Source organism: Corella eumyota, chromosome 1, assembly GCF_963082875.1.
Source record: "Corella eumyota chromosome 1, kaCorEumy4.1, whole genome shotgun sequence".
Lineage (NCBI taxonomy): Eukaryota > Metazoa > Chordata > Ascidiacea > Phlebobranchia > Corellidae > Corella > Corella eumyota.
This window is the reverse complement of record NC_137490.1, coordinates 6,720,033-6,741,753: the sequence shown is the minus strand read 5'-3', so window position 1 is coordinate 6,741,753 and position 21,721 is coordinate 6,720,033. Positions and strand designations below refer to the sequence as shown.

The window sequence follows — 21,721 nt, the reverse complement described above, 5'->3', positions numbered from 1 at the left end:
TCATCTATATGTCCGGTCGTCATCAATTATTAAAATGTCCACAACGGTGAAATTATCCCTGGTTTTTGGTCTCTATGGACTACGATTAATTGTCATTTTTACCGTGCACACTGATCAGTTAATTAGCAATAACCATCACAGCGAGTTAGTAGAATAGCTTAGATAGTTTTTCAATAACTTTGTATATATTTGGATTATATTAAAAATTTATTTATAAAAAGGCTGGCAGTGCACTAACTGCCATTTACAATGTGTTTTTTAAACTTGACATTCAACTAAGTGTGACTTTATAAAACCAAAGATATAGGCAATGATCTACAGTTGAAACACCATGATTTACTTAAAAATAAAAAATAGATAATAAGCTGCATTTAAATAGCATTAGCTATACGAAAAACAGATTTAGGTAATAGATTAATATTAGACCGTAGAATTAATAATGGTATTGATATTCAAATGTAGTCTATTTATACCACTTTTGGTGTTTTTGAAGTAATGTATTTTTCGAGTTACTTTTGTTTTGCTGACAACTCTCTTGTATCTGTACAAGTCTTACTTACTACGGTGCATTTAAAATTTAATAAAGACCCATTTTATTTGTAGATGACAAATACCGGTTTAATTGTATATTGAACTGTAGCTATAAGCCTAGTTTACGATTTATTGAATCAGCGGGCGGTAAGGTATAACAAAGAATTCTTACGCACATTGGTTAGGAAAGTAAATACCAAGTCTTAGTTTGGGGCGGTGTTTTTTAGCATAGGCGCAATTATGTCTTCGACAACCTTTACCTACACCATGCATTATTTATTTAAACAATTACTAATACAATTCCGGTTTATTAGACTAAATAACACGTAGTTAGGTCAGCGATTTCCGAATTTAAAATTTATGAGGTTAGTTCAAAATTTCTAAGATAGATTTTAATAACTAATAGTTTAAAAAAATGTTATATAGTAACACTGGTTGATACGTTTCACCTTTAATTAATTATATTTACCTGTGAACATACAAATACAGGAAAAGGTTCTTAGGATAAGCTAAAGTAAGTTATTTGGTAAAGTTAATGCTAATGTTTACCTTTTTGTCTACCCAAATATAAGAACAAAGATATGGGATTGTTGAAAAATACTTATACCGATATATATTTTTTGGAGTTTCCGCAGTCTAATTAGATTAAGAAATCTAAAAAAGGCTTATAATCTAATCATATTTACATACAAGTTCAATGGACCGTGGCGTATTCCATTGTGCTAAGTTTAACTGTCATATCACGTTAAACAATTGGACGTGTTATTTTAAAACTGTGATTCACACATTATTTTGTCGTCTATTTAAATCAATGTGGCAAAGATTAATGTCAGTTAGTTGGTTATAAATGTTATTGTGTATTGTCAGTTTTTTTTAGTTTGCAACAGCGTGGATAAGCCATTTATGTGTACAGGTAAATGCTTAAACAAAAAGAAATATACCAAAATTATATCAGCTTACCTGACTTTCGTAAAATTTTGTCCTAAGTTGTCTTATTTTTAATTTAGAATAACTTTGAAAAATCAAACTAAAGCCTATAAACCATTTACGCAAATATTTTGTGCTTCTGAAGCCACTGTAAAACCTCACGTAGTCGTTTGTAGAAGTCGTAAAATGATTGTGTAGTTCTCTCTTTAACAATGTTTATTCTGTTAGAACCCTTGTAAGTAGCCTTGTTACAAATTAAAGTGATATTGTTTAAAGGCGTTCTTTAAGGTTAGGAAAGTAAGTTTTTTAAAGCAATGCCTCCGTTACAAAGGATATATAGACGTGCAGTCGAAGACTTAATAGATAAAAGTGTGATAGACAAAGGTAAGCTAAATATAAACCTCTGTTAACTATAACTTAAATCTAGTTACTAGAAAGTACCAAAGTAAACGTAAAACAAAGTAAACAAGACTAAAAATTCTCTTTTTTTGGTTAAGATATAAGTTGTTACTAGATACATGCTCTGTAAACTTGTGTAGATTAAAACATAACTAAATTTTAAATTTTTTGTTTTAGAAAACCAAGAATCAGCAGCCCTGCACCCTACTACAATATTAATATCTCTTAGTATGATTTCTTTGGCGTTGGCTTGTTTTTGTTTATATTGTTTTACTGGATCAAATGAGGTAAGCAAATGCTTCAAAATATATTTTAAAAGTATTTTTATTCAGGCGTTTGTAATAAATCTAACAAAAAATATGTAGGTTATTATTAAACTTTGCCTTTGCCTTTTCTTAATTTTGTTTAAATTAAAAATCAACACACATTTTCAATTGGCCCCATTTTTTTAAATATGCTTCTAATTAACGTTGTGGTATTATTCGTCTATGTTTATTATTTTTTAATTTTTTAATGGATCATACAATATATTTTGGTTACCGCTATAAGGCAACAGAGAGTTTTAATTATTTTCGAATTTTTGTTGTAATATATGACGCTAGAACGGGTTGTCAAAAAAAGGTATAAAACCGTATGTGGCTATTATAAAAGCCAATTGAACAATAAGCAAAAATAGATTAAATAATTTAAGTGAGTCGTAAACTCAGTTAGACACTTTGAACTAGGTAGGGGTCATTTAAAAACAAAATTTTTAAATAAAAATATGATTTTATTTTTATTCGTGTCAAAATAATATTCAGTTGAAAATGTTAAATAATAAAGAATCGTTGACGACAAATTCGTTATAAATATTTAAAAAATATTAGGTTAAAATTTATCAGAAAAACAATAGACTATTTATCATCATTAAAAATCGCGCTGTTTTTTTCCTATAGCAGGTGTTTATACATATAAAAGGAAATTTATGCTAAAGATTAAGATTGATTTAAAAGTAACGACATATATCTAGTTTTTTACCAAATGTTCGGTTTAAGATTGACGTAAAACCTTAATTTCCTTATAAGAAGATTTTAATTGGGTTTTATTGCGAGCATTACAAAAAAAATGTCCAAGCTTCAATGCTGAACAACAAATCAATAAAATAAGTGTTTTAATTTTAAAGATCTGTTTCTAACTAAAAAATAATAACGACCCCACGTTATAGCTTAATTATTGCAAAAAAAATGTTAATTTATTGCAAAATAAATCAAATATATAAAAACATATAAAAACAAATCAAATATATAAAAACAAAAAATTGACTTTTAATATTTAATAAATTAAATCTTTTTTAGTATTAATAAGTTGGTGGCATAAAACTACTTTGTTTCTTAAAGTGATATAAAGGTATAGGTGTAAAGTAATTTTATGAAATAATTTAAAGCATTCGCAAGTTTTTCTAAAGCAAGTTTAAATATACAAAAATAGTTGACAAACATCGAAAATGCGAATTAATAATTGGTACAAACGCGTTTTGCATCTATTATTTATGCGAAATGAAATTAGAAATTCAATTCTTGCTCACAGCCAATTAAAAATTGAGTTAGATAGCCTGCAAATTTTTTTCGCGTTTCTTTTGGTACATTTGATAATATCTATGATAAAACATCAGTTTTGGCTTATAAATACATTTCGTATCGTATGAATCACTCAGCATTTAGTATGGGTCAACGCTGGGTTATTGTTAAGGCTTTAAAATTAGGTTGAGATTTAGAATGTATTGTTTTTGCTCAGCGTGAGAAACAATAGGCATGTAAAGATAGATAATAAAGAAACTACCATGCCAAAAGAAATGCAGATAGAGCTACAATTTCTTAGTATTCGCAATCAATTATGTTATAACATTTCTAACGTTCCAGGCTATTTTAGATTTTAAAAAAAATGTTTTTTAAGTAATTATTTAACGTTGATTAGGCAAATATTGTTTTTAAATAACGAACAAAGATTGTAATATGCGGCAGTAATTTCTAATTTTATTTTAATAAAACTAGGTGTCAAAATATTAATAAAACAGACGTTCTTTTATTAAAAATATTGAAGCTGTTGATATATGTTTAATTGGCAATTTACTAAACAAACAAGTTCAAAAGGGAATCGTATTCAGTGTTATGCAAAATCATTATTTTTACTGGTTTTGACATTTCGACAGGTTTATATTCAGAACTAGCCTCACAGCTTTTATTTAAATTTTTAATTGCAAAAGGCGATAAAATTTTCAGGTTTATACTACGTTGCATTACGGTTTAATAAAAAAAGTGAAACTAATCAATAAATGCAATTATCCATGCAAAGAACTAATTTTACTTTAAAATAATGGTTGTCATATTTTTCACAAGACTTATATAAGCAGACTAATGCTTTTGTTTTTGGTAGGATAACATTAGGTTAACTGGTGATCTTGCCTTACATAAAAGCGTATATTTTTTTTAACTTTAATTTGTAAGGTGTTAATTTGTATGAATGTCTAAGCAGTAACAATTGTATAAAAATGTATCTTTGGCAGCTGGGAAAATCGTTCAGTTTAAACAAGGTAATTTCGCATTAAAACATATGGAGTATAATTAAATTGATCAAAACACGTTAAACATTTTATTGGGGGATTTAAAAACTTACATTCTCTAGCCTGAAAGTTTAGGATTAAAATATCTGCTTGTACTTGGCCTATAACCCAACAATGTAGGAAGTTTTGTGATAAGGGTACTTTGGGTTAAAGTTTAATGTAATGAAACGTGTGTAAACTACTAGGTAACGCCATTAGAATAATAGATATCGAAAAAACTTTGAATTGACTTAAATATACTAATCGCCAAAGTTTCTGCCTGATGAGCCTAATTTGGATAATAAAATTTAAAAAAACAATAAAGCTTTTTGATTTTTTTAGGACGACGAAGAAGAAAAAATTAAAGTAAATGACAGACCGACTGCCCTTCGCTCCAGCACAAACGGAAACTTAACTAGTCGTCAACAGAAAGGTTTGCTGTGGAAGACCTTTGGTAACTGGTTTTCCGAATCCGACGCAACACATTATGTAGACAAAGACTCTAAATCACCACAGAATGATAACCTGTAAGTATTGAATGGCTATCTTTTAACATAGAAGACTTAACCTAAATTGATGTTATGTTGAAACGCTTTTGGAAATTTTGTTTTGTAAGGTTATTGTTATTGATTTGGAAAAGTATTGATCCTTCTTATCAAAAGATCTATTCTCAAATTGACAAACAGAGAATAGAATTTACAAATTAATTCTTGATTTAACAAAAAGACCAAAAACAACCTGTTATTCTATTCCTAGGTCAAATTATTAATTTAAAATAAAAATAGCTGTACCAAAAGGTCGCAAACTTAAAAATCACTCCAAAAATATTTTTGGAACGGTTTAAATGGTCTGACACAAAACTGTATTTGCTTGTTAAACATCAAATACGTCAATCAACCAACGAACTTCTATATTAGTATGATCAATGACTTATATTTGGTGGGTTAACTTACATTGCATTAAATTTCCAGATACGACAAACCGCCGGTCGGAATACTTTCGGTAAATCGAGTACAGCCACCACCACAAACAAGTATGGGTGTTGCTCGTCCCTCCACGTCAGATGAGCCGGCCCGAAGTCGATTTTCTTCGTCGTCCTATATCCCCGAGGGTTTCAAGCTGCCATTTGAATTGAGTTTCGATGTGAGTTATAATCAATTACTGTCCCGTGACCATTCTATTTGCATTAGGCCACTTTTCGGATGCATGTATTTGTAAAGCTTTATTTAGGCTTAAAGGCTTTGTCTGTTTGTATGTTGGACAAAGCTCTTGATTTTCAACTAGATTTTAAGGATTACTGTATTACAGACATTATAGTTCGTTTAAAAGTGTGATGGAAACATACATATTTGATTTTTAATTAAAGATAAAAATTGTTAATTAAAAATGGCTCACACTTCGAAAATGAAAAACGGCAATCGAAGAACTTCGAGTTTTTTTGAAGCAGAAATAAGAAATAATTTGATTTTGTTACAGAACAGCGAGGAAACCGAGACAAAATATTTAGGAACTCTTCAGTTCACAACGAAGTTTAATTTCTCCGACAATATTTTAGCAGTTAAAATTCTAAAGGTAGGCATGTTGATAAAACTAATAAATAATAAAATATATTTACTTGGATAAAAATATCGTATAGTGCCAAAGATATATCAGAGAATTAAATTAGCTTTGTTTTGTCTTTCTGAATAATTGATGTGTATAACAAACATATGTTAAAAACGACGTTTTTTTATTAATATGGATTCTTATATAAAGTAAAAATTAACAAATCTTGTTTATATAACCAGGCAAGAGATCTGCCAGCAATGGATCTATCAGGAACGAGTGATCCCTTTGTGAAGTGTTGTCTACTGCCCGATAGAAAGCGAAAGTTGGAGTCAAAAATCCGACGTAAAACCCTCAATCCAGTTTGGAATGAAGTGTTATCATTTGAAGGTATTATGTGACCTTAACCATTGTTGACACGACCATTTAACTTTACACTGTGTGTTGGTTACGTTTTTAAAGATCAGAGGTTGTTGTTTCTGCCAGACATTTGTAATAAATAATACTTGAGTGTTGAATAGGCGTATTACGAGGTAATATCAAAAATTTAACCTTAACTGAAACGCACAACAATAAAAACAAACACGTACAACTTATTGAAATTATTGCACAGCTCCCTTGTTGTTTAAGTATTGGGCTTTTAAACACTATTTGGCATTGAATAAGCATGTCAGCACATACTTAAGCCGATGGTAAATTATGTACCCTGAGTTGTTATGTAAAAGTAATTCGGATTTACTCGCTTACAGTTGGGATTATTGAGCAAAAGGTTGTGTTTTAATAGCTGACCCAATATTCATGACTAACACACATGAGGTTACAATTTACGTAAATGACGGATTAACATTTGTGAGAAATGTCATAAATTATTTCACTGGTCGACCAACGGCGCGATACGTTTAGAATTGATATACCCCACTTGAAACTTTGTATCCTTAAAACAACGTTTTCTTAATATAGACATAAGGTTTGATGGTCTATACAAGAAGTCATGATTTAAAAAATAATCGAAAACTATGCCCCTTTTTATGATGTAAAAAGGTCTGTTGTGAATAAGGACATTGACATACAATAAATATGAAACTTTTTTCACAGGTTTAAATTACGAGAAAATTCAACAACGCGTTTTGTATCTGCAAGTTTTTGATTACGATCGATTCTCGAGAAACGATCCGATAGGCGACGTTTTCGTTCCACTACATACAATCTCACTAACCGAAGAAATTGTTCACAACTTTAATCTTGCAGAATGCAAAGGATCGGTAAGATGAAATTTAATGATTTTATTGGTAATGGGTTAATAAAGGTGGTTATCCTTCTTTTAAATGCTACTTGTTTGAATATCAGTGATGTTAAAATAGCATTTTTTTTTATTTATATAAATATCAACTACATGGGGTCCTGGGTTCGATCCCCACTGATATTATGCTATAGCACTTTTGGATAAGGCGCTTTTACCTGTATGAACTCATGCTCGGCCATTACTTAATCAGCAGCTTAATTATCAAGCATTGATAATCTATAACATTTGAAACTGTCAGGCAACTCGAGACTAGTCGGGGTTACTCTATATGTTTAGGTAGTGAAGTCTAAAAAACTAATAATGGTAAAACATCATAAGCCACGCTTAGCATTTGTATATAATTATAAAACAACAACCACAATTATTTAGTAACTTTATTTAAAATATCCAAAACTTTTGCTCCGTAAAAATTTAAACGTTTAAAATATAAAAAAAATAATTTCTTTAACCTTAAGTGATAGTCACATGTAAATCGATTTTTAGTCACAATGTAATCAAAAGCATTTTATCATTGGTGCCTTCTTATTAAAACATAATCAATAAAATATAATCCCATTTAGCTTACGTTTGATTTTGCACTTTAATCTAACATAATTCCATTTTAATTTTTGCAAAAATATTTGTTTAAAAATTGTGTAAAAATATTGATAAGTTTATTTAATTTTAGGTATAAAAAACCTTTTATTTTGAATTATTTGTTTTGATTTAGAAAATTGAATAAAATTTTCTTGGATCAATTAAATAAACTTTTTACAGCGATTCTCTTATTAGTTTGTTAAATTTTAGCTTTTTTGTTAACCCTAGTCGTATGTACGTAGCAAGTAAAATTACTTCAATTAAATTCTTACATTACATTAGAACAAGCGAGGCGAGCTTCTTATTTCCTTGTGTTATCAACCTATAGAAGGAATATTAGATGTAGAAATTATTCAAGCTCGAAATTTAAAACCAATGGACTTGAATGGCACGTCAGGTAATATAAAAAAATGAAAACAACGTTTTTTTAAATTTAGTTTGGATATGTGACTTATTTAGGAGAAAAATAAATTAATATTTTGGGAATGTAAAACAATTTAAAATCAATAACATAAATTTTTAGTGAAAGTTTTTTTTGTTCACAATTTAACTATTTTTAATTTGAATTTAAACAACCAACTTTAATCTTCACCTTTAGATCCCTATGTTAAAATCTGGGTTTTATACCGGGGAAAACGAGTGGAAAAAAAGAAAACAGCTTTTATTCGTAACGAACTGAACCCAAAATTTAACGAGGAGTTTACGTTTAACACTCCCATGGAACAACTACGCGATATACAGCTTGAAATAACGGTCATGGATCGTGACGTAATTGGACGCAACGACACCATAGGAAAGGTAATAAAAAATATAAATAAGTCTGTGGTAATTTAGTCGTGCACATTTGCAAAAATTAAAGGTTGCTTGTTAAAATGCATCTTAATGTCCCTTAAAACAACTTTTTACGAGTTTTATTGATTTCGAATGTTTAAATGTAATGCTTCAATTATATCTCATCAGAAAGTTTTTGTTTAATTATGTTTTATATTATAAATAATTTATTCTTGATTTGATTTAAGACGGCATGAAAAGTTCAATATTTAGATTTAAAATAGAACAAAATTTTTAACATTTTAGGGAAAATCAAAGTTCACCGCGTAATTTTTCATATTTAAAATACCAAAAATAATACATTAAAATTGAAGAAAATTACAAGACGTTAACAATATGTTTTATAGGTTAAAAAAGCTATACTTTGTTGTATAATTAATTAAAACCACAACCCTGTTAGTAATAACACTACTTCATCCATTTATTTAGGCCTTTTAACTAACTCTGTAATTTTAGATATATCTTGGTCACAAGAGCTCCAGTTTAGAAAAGCAGCACTGGAAAGACATGCTAACCAATGCTCGTAAACCAGTCGCACAATGGCACGTTCTGAAAGTATGAAAAAAATTATTCTTCATCTAAAAAGAAGGCATTATAACAAACTAAAAGACAAGAGTCCCCTTCTATTTCCGAAGTTACAACCTTTGTCGGCAAAGAAGTCGTTCTACTTTTGTTTTTGTACTTTTATTCGGTTGTTGTAGTGTCATGTTAAAGCTTCACTGTGTTTTGTTTTTACAAGTTTTTTGCACCTACTTACCGTTTCAACATATATAGCCAGTTTTAATGGGTAGCTATAGCTATTTATATGAAATGTTGTTGACAAGTAAGAATTACTGGGCTCAAATAAACTTATGGTATTTTTGATTCGTTCTTTAGTTGTAAAGCAAAATGTGAATTCAAATCCTATGTAGCCCAACGTATAAAAAATTAGCCTTGTTGGCATTTAAAATTAAATTAGGTGAGCAATAATAAACACTTGATGCAGCTGGCTGTGACAGACGTCAGAATAAAGACGATATTTATTTGATGACGTCAGTTTTAATAACCACAATCCATAAATCAAAGTTTCGTAGACGCCAAACTACGTAAAGCACACTAAACTCAATGTAACCTAACCATTATTAGTAACTTATATATAAGTAGTACAAATATATAATAAAGCCTTTTTTCAAATTTAAAAAAAATTATAATATTAGCCATCATTATAGCTTAAAATAAGATGTTCAAGTAAAATTGTTATTAATTAAAACTTAATTATCCGCCCTTTTTCAAAGCTCATGTCACAACAAACAGAACGCGTGTACAGCTCTCAGCGGTAAGAAATTCCAAAAAATAAATCAAAGAAAGGTAGCGGTGTGACTACAAAATTTCGGTTTTCATTGTCTGCTTGCGACATAAAGGACAAGCATTCGTGTCTGTCAAGCACTGATCAGCTAAACATCTAAAAAATTAGTCGACAAGTTAATATTTTGACTTAAAACAAAGTAATTAAAAATTGAATCACAAAAAGTCAAAATACCTTAAATGGAAAAAGTGTGAGCAAGGCAGAGCTTCCAATTGTTCTTGTTTTTCGCCGATTGGTTGAACACATACGCCACAAAACAACTGCATGTCCTCTAATAACTGGTGATAACGAACCGTGCACGACTTTGCTTGCTCTTGATTGGTCATTCGCTGATACAAAACAGCAAGCTCTCCATTTATGCGCAGACACGCCATCTTGGGGTCACAATATTGATTAAAATTGATACGTGACAACTTTAAGGTAAATTTTTATTAGAACAACTTATCAGTTACCTTATGACCAATGGATTCTGCTAGTTGCAAGCCAGTCGCGTAGTGGGTGAGTGCCTGCGAAAATAAATCTGGTAAAAATGATTTTTAGCATTTTCTAAGGCAGTAAACATGTGGTTTTAAAACGCTGTCGTAGTAAAAAACACTATTCAACCTTGTGAAAATCCTTTGATCGCAAGTAAGCTTTAGCCTTGCCAGTAGCAACCAGTGACTGGCCATATTTATCTCCAATCTCGTTCATTAGTGCCGAAGCAGCCTCATATCTTGGCAAAGCTCGATCCGAATCTTTTCTGACCCGATGTACGTCAGCGAAACAGAGCATGCAATATGCCTGTGTTAATTTGTCATGCTCCTGTAAAGCGCTATTCATCGCGTCCTTGCAAACAATAAATATATTAATCCTTTATTTTTAATTAAACAACAACTCATGTTTTCGGTTATAACAACTTATTTATTGTTTTTTTCGAGAAATTTTTACCTCGCTTAGTTCCATTGCTTCATCCAGCTTTCCAACTTTCCGGTAAGCTTCTGCCAGTGAAACTTGAATTAAAGCAACTTGCCTTCGATGAAAAGTTTGGTCACTATTAGAAACTATCTCCGACGCTTTCATGGGAAAAAAAATTGCCTAAAATTGTGAACTATTAGAAATTCAAATCTATCAAAAATTACACAAATTAGAATACTTTTTAATTAGTTTACCTTTTCGTAATCTTTTATTGATAAGTAAAGTTCGCCCATTGCACAGCAAACTAAACATTCCAACGAAGTGTTTGCTTGACTGTGTGCTATGCCCATAGACTTTTCTAAACGATTTAGTGCTTCTTGAAATAGACCTAAACATAGTTTTGACTTTCCCTCAAAAAGAAAAGCATATCCACTAATCAAACTTGATTCTTTTATTCCTTGTCTTGCTTTTGACAAATATAAACGACATTTGTCAATATATTCTAAACACTTGTTGTAATTTGAAAGCAAGTAGTATACTCTGCAACACAAAATAGATTCAAAGCCATTAAATGGGCGATAACGTTTTTTCAGAGAGCCTAAATCCTAAACGAACGCTTTAAACCTTAAGATGCCAAAAAATGCTTGCTTTTGCTTTTTATGCATGACAGATTTTACCTTTTTTTTATCTTTATAACATTGTATATCATATTTTTATATCATAAATTGTTACTTATAAAAATATAAATTGGTTAAGTAGTTAAGAACCACAAACCTTGATAAGTTAAGATATGAATCTGCTGTGATGATTTTGCTATTACCAAGAGCGTCACCTTCATCATTACAAATCGAAACACCATTTTCGTTTATTTCGTGTGCTAGTTCAATTTGTCTATTTATAAAAGCCAGCATCAGACGATGTCTTCCAAGCCGTTCTAGGCAACGTATTGCCCAGTTTAAAGCAACCCACTGTTCTAGGGACGATCGAAATTTTTTATTGGTAGCTCGTGACCATTCGTCCAAAGCCTGTATTTCAATATCTTTTTCAGCTAGAGTTTTCAATAGTAACCCAAGCTTTTTAGATAGGTCATCGTCCAATGGAATTGCATCATCTTTGCTAAAACTAAAAAATGCTGCAGAATTAGAACTTGCCTGTCCCATGGTAATATTGGTTTTTCTTTAAATTAATTGTGTTGACTAAATTTCATTCCAAACTAAAATAAAGGTAAATGAATGTAAGTAATCCGACCATTGCTTAAATTAAAAATAGCACACAAATTATTATCTGCATTTTTTAGCAATTTAATTGCAACTTTGCTTTGACAATCAATCCTAATCGTACCAACAAAATTTAAACAACAAATTAGGCAGAGAAAGTTAATTGAACTGTTTTGAAGTGTGAGTAATCACATCATAAACCCATCAACACTGTCATACATTGCCCTTCCATTTAACTTAAGTTTGACCTTTAAAGTGGCAACAATACACATTGAAACTTTAGACTAAGCATTATCTTCAAGGCTTAGATTAAGGCAGCCTAAATATGCAAATGAGTTAGACTGTTTTTGATCTTAATTTAAGATTGCATTTTTATAACTTGGATGCAATTTTCACTAAATATTGATTTTAAACTAAACAGTACTCGTTTGACATTTTACACTTAAGCCACTTAACGCCAACTAATAGTTTTCCATTGTCAAAACTTTCTTATCTAATCTAACATGCACTCAATTGGCACATCATATTTATTCTATTCCCACAGGGAATGCCATGCCATACACTCGGTTGATTTTAGTATTACGTCATCATAGGCTACTGTTTGTCAATAACCGAAATGTATATTAAAACGCCTGAGTAGAAAATACCGCATTTTCTGAAAATCATATATTTGTTTATATATTCTTTAAGTGCAACGTTGTAATTTAATTATTTAGAAATTAGAATAATCCTTTCATCTGGTATTGGGCCTTAGTCGATTTTGGCAAAAACATTTCCAAATCTTCGGTCAAAGGAAGGGTGTACTCGGCATCTGCCTGACTAGAATACGGAACCTAAAATTCATTAAAAAGCTATGTTGCAATATTCAATACCAATAAATTGTCTGTATTTATTGCATTTTTTATAATCTAAATAAGTTGTCGTACCTGACTAGCTCCTCCTACTCGTTGAACTGATGGAAAAGCGCAGTCAAAATTAGGGTTTGAAGCAGTTATAAACATCAGTCTATCCTCTGCTTCCATATTCGTACCTTGCTATATAGAAAACATATTGTTTTTATCTTGAATATAGTTGTTGGTAAAAATGTATTTATAAAAAAATAATTTTGTTCAAATTAACATGTTTAGTCCGATAGCGCAGTTATTGGATCACAAGCCGAATGGTTTTAGGTTCGATCCGCACCAATTCTACGCTTTAACCCCTGAGGCAGGCTTTAAAGAAAAGCTCAAACACGGCACAATATTACATCCGTTTTTACTAAATAAAGAGAGGCATCAACTTAGGGTTGTAAGGGAAAAGTTAAAACTAATAAAAAAGGCTACCAGATATTTAAGTGGTCCTTCTGATAATTCTCGCAGCCCACATTCAATTTCAAAATCGCTCATAATTTCCATCTGTGGTGGAAACTTAGCTTTGAGCATAGCCAACCATTTGGTTGTGGGCATTTCTATTGGTACATGAACTAAATCCCACTCTACATCACAACCTTAAAAAGCAAAACAAAAATTTTGTTTTAGAAAATATGCAAAACAAAATTTTAACATAAAAAATTAGAAAAAAATTTGTTTCATACTTTTAATTTTGTTTCTAAATGTATAGACGCTTTATACCTGGGTAAATTAACAATACCTTTGTTTATTTTTAGTCTTTGTTAAATAAAAATAAAATTACTAAAAATATGTTTTAATACTTTTGAATTAACCTATTTTTTGTAAAGCTGTAATTATTTTCATGTACGGGATTTCCTCTTCGCAAATTCTAATATTTGCCTCCTCAAAAAAGGGAAGAGTGTTAAGCGACCCCGGCCGATGTATTATAAGTATCTAAAAAAAACATTTTTTGTTTTTTATAATATTCTTATATTATTGCATTTTAACGCAAAAATATTGCTATTCCCTTGTTTTTCAATTAAATATCGAAATATTACAACACATTGCTATAATATCAACTACAAATTGTAAAAAAATTAATTTATTAAAGGACATGCCACTTATAGTAAGATTTATTTAAAATGCTGTATTATGTATGGGATCAGCTAATGTACCTTTCCAAATTCATGTAAGGTGCTAACAATGTGTCGTAAGGTTAATGGTGGATCTTTGAAAAAATGGACAGAATCGTGAAGTATTATTCTATCAAAAACTAATCGCTCTTTGGAATTATCTTTAGATATCTACAAAAATACAATAATGTTCATTAAGATAAGGTTTATGTAAATATTTAGTAAAAACCTGTGAAAGTATTGTTCCACAAATATGTTTACCTGTGAAAAATATTCTTCCGCTCCAACGTGAGCTATTTTAAAGGCAAGCAGTTTTTGGTCGTTAACATCTTTATAATCAATTTTACCTAAAATAAAAATAAATAATACAAACATTTTTTTTCAATTTTACCTAATAGTAGTCTTCTCTTTTATTTTAAAAATAGGAAGTGTGCTAAAAGCTTTGGTTAAACCATCATTGAATTCCAATGTAAAAATCTACTGATATTACCGTATAGTAAAGACTTGAGATCTTGGGAATAATAAGATATTTCATACTTACAAACAATGCTATAACCTTATATGTAATAAATCTACCTGGAAAGATAGACATCACGGGCTTAATAAGACAGAAATGTTGTTCCAGTAGAGGCGCCAGTGAGCCTTTCTCTTGACCGACAAATCCGACCCGGTGAAACGTGTCTAGTTCTAGGTATTGATGGATAAGCTGAAAATAATTAAAGCAAAACTTAAACTTACAATTTATAAATAGAGGATTTATAATACAATAAACTGTATTATAAGAAATGCAGTATAAAATAGCATAAAATCACTCTGACACTTAAATTCAGAAGACTAAAATAGCATCCCAACAAACAAGATTTTAAAACTTAGTTACACTTACTTGGAAAAGATTTGTTTCGTATTTTTTCCCAAACCGATACAGCTCTGATTTTTGAAAATATGGTAGGCTTATTTCACTTTGCAACTGCTCGGATATAACGCTTAAAGGCAATTCCAATTGTTCTTCTGAATTAGTGAGGTTTGGTTGAAGAGGGAAACGTTTACGAAGCAGAGTCACATCTGAAATGTTCATTACATAAATTAGTATATACTGTTTTAATATTGTTTAAAACAATTAGTTGGGAAAAGTAATACCACCAAACATAATTGTAAAACTTTTTTTACTAAGCGATCTCCTATTGTAACATAAGCTAGTGTACATGCCCAATTAAAAACAGCTTTACACAAATTTGTATTTTTTGAAATATCTTAAAATACATCCTTTATAAAAAGTTTAGATCGATTTTAAAAACCTTTTATTCATTAGGCTAATTAGCTCAGTAGGGGCACTACGTGTTGTTTATTAGTTGTACCTTCAGAATCGTCGTAAATGTGTTTCTTTTTCTTTCGAATCCTTTTCTTGACCTTCGGTTTGTTATTTTCCTTTAATAAACTAGAATCTGGTTCCATTTGCACTGGAATGATAGCACGATGACGAACTATATTTTCTGTTTCAAGTGGTATACTATAATTACTGTTTTCAAGTGCAACTCTATCTAAATCAGCGTATAGATTGGGCCTAGCCATCGTAACCGACTGGCAACCTGCGTCAATATTTGGTTTGTAATTCTCTTTTCCATTGTCGCGATGGCGAAGGGTGGAAAGTTCACTTTGCTGTTTTGTTTGAGCGTCCTGTTATAAAGAAAAACATTGTAAGTGTTTACTTTGGGCTAAATATGCACTAAATTAAGACATGTCTACAAGATTAGGTGCTGCAACACCTTGCCAGCCTGTAAATAACTTTTACTGTTTTAAAACACATTTTAAACAAAATATTATTACAATTATGTTTTTTACTGCGTTAGACTATTTATAAAATATACTTAAATACCTTAAACTCAGTCCCTTTTCTTCTCCTTGGCGTTAAATTTGTATCATCGTCGTTGTTTATATTTTCTGTGTTTTGTCCTAAAACATGCTCATCATCATCCGACACTTCTGTTGGAAAGAACTTAACCAACGAGGAATTACCATTTATAAAATCAATTGGTCTTTTAGGTTTGGTTTCCACATTGGAAACAGCGACCAACTTTGATCTATTTTTGGTTTTCTTTCTAGCAGAATTTTTAGGCGATTTCGTGGGGGTACTATTTTGTTCCATTTTTATTTAAGCTTTCTAATAGTTAGGATTAATGTGGTATAAAAAACAGTCACCTACTCTCCGTACTCTTAATATTTACTGAGCATATTTTTCATAGAGTTGTAGGTTTAATCGCGCATTCACTAATAAAAAAATCAATTTTCAAGCCTACTTAAAGCTAAACTGGTGGTGGTATACACAACTAACCACATTACATTGTGTTTATTGTTCAATGGAGTTGTGTTTTTGTTGCGAAGTTACCTCGCTTATGACGTCACAATACAATCCGTGAGTTTCTAACTGGTTGTAAGAGTATCCGACAGACAAAGAAGGTCGGGGCTTAAAAATTGTTTTAGGCTCTTGTCACATTTTAATTTTTCTTTATTCCTGATTTAAATTAGAGCGATGGGTTATAAAAGGTGTGTATCAACTTTACAAGTTAATTACAGAAATTTAAGAAGGGATTTTTTTGCTTTTTCACGCATGAACGTGTTTCAACGATGATAAGGCATTACATACAATACATTTAGATAAAATGTGGGGATATAGCTCAGTGGTGGAGCATTCGACTGCAGATCGAGAGGTCCCTGGTTCAAATCCGGGTGTCCCCTTATTTTTACTTTTTTAGTCTTTATAGTTCTTTATATAAACTTTTAGGTTTATAATTTTAAACAACCTTTTTACTTTTAGGGTCTTTTGGATATTGCAGATTTATATTTAAGCTTATATATAATTTTTTTTTTAAATCAATTTAAGTACGGCTAAATTATTAACACAATAAATCCCACTCTTATTCTTTTACTTGTTAAACAAAACATGAATTACTTTATAAAACTTATTTATTTAGCTTACCCAAATATTTATACATCTGGCAGTTACACATTTAGGTTTTTAATTTTTTAACTTTTATAAATTGTTAAAATTGTCACATTAAAAACAAAAGGTAAAATTTTAGTTTTAACATTCAATAAAATAAAGGACAATTTTTTAAACAATTGCTATTCCTAAAATTTTTATCAGCTTATGGAAAAGGGTAAAGAAAACAACTTAATTTACCAAACGTTAAAATAGTTACAATAAAAGAATAAAAAGATATTTACACAAAAAAAAATAAAAAGCAGTCTATAACAGCATACCATTAACCAATTCAGCAGCAAAAATAAAGGCAGATAATTGACAAAATATAACTGTTTAACATTAATATAATTTTATAACTTCCATAAAATAGAGAATTAGTTTGACATAAACACAAGATCAATACACATAAGAGAAAAAATTTTATGAAAAAAGCGCAAGTTACCATTTCATTTTAAAATCAATTTTATTTAACAGCTATAAAAAATAGATTTAACTTATAGAAATTTTAATATTTATGTTCATTAAAATAAACATGTTTAATTTGCCATAAAAATGTAGTTTTTAATATAAAATGTAATAGTGCAAACCAAAAAAAAAGTACAAAACTAAAATTTAAAAATTAAAACATTTTTCCCATAACAGTTTAATGTCTAAAAAAAATTCTTAAATAATGAACAGCAAGATAAAATTTCTAGATGTTAAAAAACATGCTTTCAGCAGATCACATTTAATATGAAATAAAACGCACAAACATTAAAAACACCTTCAAATAAAAACAAAAAATTACACGGCTTTCTTGTTAAATGATTTTCTCGTACCAGACTTTAAGGCGCCAGGTGTCAAAGCTTTCCCACCTTCTGACCTGGTTCTTCTAGATTGTATTTTTCTTATAGGGGTCCTTTTTGCCTTTTTCGTACCACCTAAAGTGTTGCTGTCTACACTGTTCTTTCTCTTTGCAGCACTTCTGGTTAAGCGTGGCAGTAAATGTGACCTTGTCACTCGTTTTTCGGAGGGGCTGATAACTTTGGTGGGTGAACTTTTAGGGGGTTGTTTGGTGGGGCTTGGGGTTTGAACTTTGGGCGATTTGGGTTTGGGTGCAGATGTTGATGCCTCGGGCTCACTGGAAGATGAAATGCTTGAATCTTGGAGTGGAGGCGGAGGCTTCGATGGAGATTCGTCTGAAAAAAAAGATAAATTTAAGTTTTTTTTACACCTTTGTGTTAGTTTTAACAAACAAATATGTATTTTTATAAATTTTTTACCAATTTTCTTTTTGGCTGCACAGTCTGCAAATTCTTTTACTTCATCGCCTAGAGTTGATGCAGGATTTCTAAAATTCATAAAACATATAATATTAAAAAAAAAGTGTTAAATAAATAAAGCAAAAAATTCAATTTTATAAAATCTTTATGTATAGACCACAACCAAAGTTTTATTTATTTTCTAAAATTCATAAAACAACATACTTTGTACTCGTCCAACTTTTAAAATAAGTTTCTTTTTTCTTAACTTTGTCGATTTTCTTTCTCTCAATTACAACAACAATAACACTTGTGTTGTCTGCTCTCATTTTTCGCATTTCCCATCTCTTTAATGCAGCATGAACTAGTTCGTGAGCTGGACTTTTAACCATTGGATCTTCTTCTGGCTAAAAAATTTTATATATTTCAATAAAAATGTAAAAAATATTCTTTTTATGTAATATATACTTTAAAAAAATTAAAATAATTTAACAATATTCCAATTAAAACAATAAATTTTTATATACAAATCAGTATTACTATATTTACAATAATATACCAAATAGCTAAAAAAAAAAAACTTAGTAAAAAAGGTAACAAAAAAACTCCTCACTATAATAACCTCGGATTCAGAATCAGAATATGACTTTGCTGAATTTCTTTTTTCCTCAATATTTGAAACCACGTTGACAGCTTCCTGAGGCCTTATCATATTCCATAAACCGTCACTAGCTAGAACCACAAACTGATCTTTAGCTTGTTGTAATTGGTAAACATAGGTGTCTGGAACTGGTGAAACCTATAAGAATTAATTGGTTACTTTTAGCAGAACTGAAAAAGCAGCATAATGTGGAGTGGTATTATAATCATGATATTGGGCTAAAAAAGTATTAAGTTCAAAGGCACTAACAGCTTACTTATCTTCAAGAGCCAACATATACATATAGCTCTTCTCAAAGCATTTATGTAGGTTAAACTCCAGAAAAGGTGTTCTACTTAAACCTAAACACACCTTTTCTCAATACATATAAATCCTATTACCTTATTGTAAAATGGAGAAAAGGGCAAGAGAAAGGGCATTTAATAGCGCAATCAATCAAATATCACATATCATACACTAATTCAACATAAAAAGCATACCCAATTTTTTTGTACAATAACAAAACATAACAATACTTACCACAAATTCATTTAATTCTGAGTTAAAACTCCAAAGATCACCTAAAGATCTGGCCACAGCTAGGAACGGTATTTTGTCAATTTTTGTGCTGCGACGAATCGGTCCATTGTGGTTAATCTTCGGTCTACTCCAAACCACTCTGTTGACTCCAGATTTGTTCATAACACTAAAAAAAAACAATTGATAAAGGTATATATTAAAACTATTACATATATATCTTAAAAACAATAACATTTTTTTCAAATTCTGTCCAGGAAATTATTGACATAAAAACAAGACTTTTTAATTGACACTGGTTAATATATAGGTATCTGCCTTAAATTTAAGATAAAAAACTAACCATCCACCACACTTTTCAATTCGTTTTCTTTCCTTGTGAAGCTCTGGTTTGTGATCTATAGTCAGATCAGTTGCCCTAAACGGTAAATTTTCCCCCGTAGCCATTCGACTGCCCATTACTATCATTGAATCACCAACGTTTGCAATATAAAGGCGATTTCCCCGAATTATTGCAAGACTGGCTGTAGTACCAGCTGTACTTGGGTGTCCCATTTGTGTTTTTGGCCACTCAGCTAAACAAATAAAAAACTACAGCTACAGAGCATAATATAAACATATACAATTTTAAATGCAAAGTCAGGAAGGAGCCTTTAAAAAGAAATAAACTGTATATAAAATAATAAATACATATTTAAATAAAAATACTATTTTTACTAGAAACTCTTTTTTACAATATTTTATTTTGTGTCTCATCTTTGTGAATTCTAAAATCTTAAACTAGCCCATCAAATATAAACAAAAAATATTCTTATTATATTGACTTACGCAATTTATTCCACATGGCATGGTGTGTTGCTACAAACGCATCAGAGATGGCAGATTTCACAATTTCAGTGTCACTTGAGAAAAAACCTTTCTGAACTTTTAAATTTTCCAGCAAATGATCTCGCGCAAAATGTGCCGCGTCCTTGCCACCGTGCCCATCATAAATCGCAAATGCGGCATATTCAACCATTGCTCCTTCAAATTGCACCCGTTCGAACTGGATTGATGTAACATCTTCCATGTACTTGCGGCCACCCTGATTCACCTCTGCCGTAACCCGCAAATTCCAACAATTGGTTGGGGACATGGTCAACAGCTCTTGCTGTCTTGTTGTTGGTTAAAATACTTTTCTAACACCCCACACACTTAATTTAATTTATGTTTACCTAAACATTTAAACAACTTTCTAAAAAAATACTAGGAGATCATGTGATAACACTCAGTGTCATTACATGCTATTGGTGCACCCGTCCGTTAGTACTTTTACACATACAGAAACACAGACTCTGACAGGACAAAACTAAAATACGAGATGCGGGATAGTGCGGGACCGCATGTAATCGTTAACATAAATTCACGGAATGCGGGACGAAACGAAATTTTTGTACTTTTCTGCGGGATGATTGCTGTATTTATTGAAAGGGCTAAGGGTCAAGCAATCAGAATTAAGTGATACTGATCTAACAGTCTAATGGAATCTAATATTTAAATGTAATTTTATGCAACCTTAAAAAGTTAAGTTAATTTTGTGAATAACTAAAAAAAGATTCTGCAGCCCTAAACACAATGTAATTTTAAACATTTACTGTTTGACTTTTTTTTTATCTTGTTTATCTGTTTATGTTTTTTGCCATTTTGCTTAATTTTCTGTCCGCTTGTTACAGGTATTCAACGCTAATTTATGTCTAATTATACAAAATATTGATTGACACGTTTATACTGTAACAACTAGAGTTTTATTTAATAATATTGCAATATAAAGCCCCTTAATTAAAAAAATCAATTTCTTACTAAAATAGCGGATGTGATTTATTTAAAACTGCCACAATGAAAGAAAAATATTAAATTTAAACATTCTATAGCGCCTCTAGCGCAAACACAAATTATCCTCAAACTAAAAAAAATATTACAGATTTCGTTGCAATAAAAATCTATAAAGAGCACAATAAAATTAAAATGTAAACGCTGCAAAAAAAACAATAAAATTTTTAAATAAATAATTAAAAATTTTTTTTTTACATAAGGTAAGTTACAAAATAAATGACATCATTTGACTAAATAAAAATTTATATATATATTCTTGCTGTAAGAAAAAACAATTTATATATATTAAAGCATTTACTCACA

At 30.3% G+C, this 21,721-nt stretch overlaps 3 protein-coding genes and 1 non-coding gene across 5 annotated transcripts; 2 read left to right on the top strand and 2 right to left on the bottom strand.

The window, feature by feature from the left end:
* The first annotated feature begins 1,437 nt into the window (after nucleotides 1–1,437).
* Nucleotides 1,438–9,548, top strand: LOC145742053 (synaptotagmin-7-like). The gene is made up of 10 exons (XM_082559834.1): nucleotides 1,438–1,842; nucleotides 2,035–2,144; nucleotides 4,778–4,962; nucleotides 5,407–5,578; nucleotides 5,912–6,007; nucleotides 6,223–6,370; nucleotides 7,076–7,242; nucleotides 8,142–8,256; nucleotides 8,458–8,657; nucleotides 9,147–9,548. The coding sequence occupies exons 1-10, from the start codon at nucleotides 1,773–1,775 to the stop codon at nucleotides 9,249–9,251; spliced, it is 1,368 nt and encodes a 455-aa protein (XP_082415960.1). The 5' UTR covers nucleotides 1,438–1,772; the 3' UTR covers nucleotides 9,252–9,548.
* Nucleotides 9,549–9,721: 173 nt separating this feature from the next.
* LOC145751059 (uncharacterized) lies at nucleotides 9,722–16,465 on the bottom strand. The gene is made up of 17 exons (XM_082567170.1): nucleotides 16,022–16,465; nucleotides 15,504–15,822; nucleotides 15,032–15,210; nucleotides 14,725–14,854; nucleotides 14,410–14,495; nucleotides 14,191–14,319; nucleotides 13,849–13,969; nucleotides 13,469–13,632; nucleotides 13,073–13,180; nucleotides 12,918–12,979; nucleotides 11,704–12,105; nucleotides 11,184–11,469; nucleotides 10,963–11,109; nucleotides 10,639–10,860; nucleotides 10,488–10,541; nucleotides 10,210–10,409; nucleotides 9,722–10,131 (listed from the first exon to the last, which is right to left on the bottom strand). Exons 1-17 carry the CDS (start codon nucleotides 16,289–16,291, stop codon nucleotides 10,050–10,052), a joined length of 2,961 nt encoding a protein of 986 aa, XP_082423296.1. The 5' UTR covers nucleotides 16,292–16,465; the 3' UTR covers nucleotides 9,722–10,049.
* Nucleotides 16,466–16,809: 344 nt separating this feature from the next.
* Trnac-gca (transfer RNA cysteine (anticodon GCA)) lies at nucleotides 16,810–16,881 on the top strand. Its single transcript has one exon. It is a non-coding gene; the product is annotated as a tRNA-Cys (tRNA).
* A 265-nt stretch (nucleotides 16,882–17,146) lies between these two features.
* On the bottom strand, nucleotides 17,147–21,194 carry LOC145751416 (protein phosphatase 1D-like). 2 transcript variants are annotated; one of them, XM_082567556.1, is made up of 7 exons: nucleotides 20,375–21,194; nucleotides 19,890–20,121; nucleotides 19,550–19,715; nucleotides 18,983–19,168; nucleotides 18,595–18,776; nucleotides 18,391–18,458; nucleotides 17,147–18,306 (listed from the first exon to the last, which is right to left on the bottom strand). In XM_082567556.1, exons 1-7 carry the CDS (start codon nucleotides 20,679–20,681, stop codon nucleotides 17,912–17,914), a joined length of 1,536 nt encoding a protein of 511 aa, XP_082423682.1. In that variant the 5' UTR covers nucleotides 20,682–21,194; the 3' UTR covers nucleotides 17,147–17,911. The 2 variants fall into 2 exon arrangements, with proteins under 2 accessions (XP_082423682.1, XP_082423691.1); XM_082567565.1 differs by having other exon boundaries at nucleotides 18,992–19,168; nucleotides 20,375–21,193.
* Between the last annotated feature and the right edge of the window lie 527 nt (nucleotides 21,195–21,721).